The 273-nt window shown below is 63.4% G+C and overlaps 1 protein-coding gene across 1 annotated transcript in view; it reads right to left on the reverse strand.

Moving 5' to 3' along the window:
- The window catches only part of GATA3 (GATA binding protein 3), a gene marked incomplete at its 5' end in the record, with an annotated part of 16,480 nt that extends 16,446 nt beyond the window's left edge, over positions 1–34 (reverse strand). Inside the window, 1 exon segment of the mRNA XM_010145278.1 lies at positions 1–34. This exon segment is cut by the window's left edge and continues 2 nt beyond it. Coding sequence (XP_010143580.1) covers positions 1–34 — 34 coding nt within the window.
- Between the last annotated feature and the right edge of the window lie 239 nt (positions 35–273).

Raw genomic sequence — 273 nt, forward strand, 5'->3', positions numbered from 1 at the left:
CCGTGCAGCAGCGGGGGCCGGCACACCTGGCTCCCTGCTCGGAGAAAGCACAGCGAAACCCCCGTTACACTCCCTTTGCCACCCTGGAAAGCTCCCCGTAGGGGTGTCGGGCTAAAACCCCCCATCCCTCCTTCCCAAAGGATTCAGCATGCGGGGGGGTAGGGGGGGGGGCTGTATGTCTCCGGGTCGGGACCCCTCCGAGCAGCAATGCCAGCCCTGGGACACGGAATTTGACAAGCCTTGCTTCACCCTTTCCCTTTTCCAGACAATCCC

Source organism: Buceros rhinoceros, unplaced genomic scaffold, assembly GCF_000710305.1.
Source record: "Buceros rhinoceros silvestris isolate BGI_N320 unplaced genomic scaffold, ASM71030v1 scaffold18390, whole genome shotgun sequence".
NCBI lineage: Eukaryota > Metazoa > Chordata > Aves > Bucerotiformes > Bucerotidae > Buceros > Buceros rhinoceros.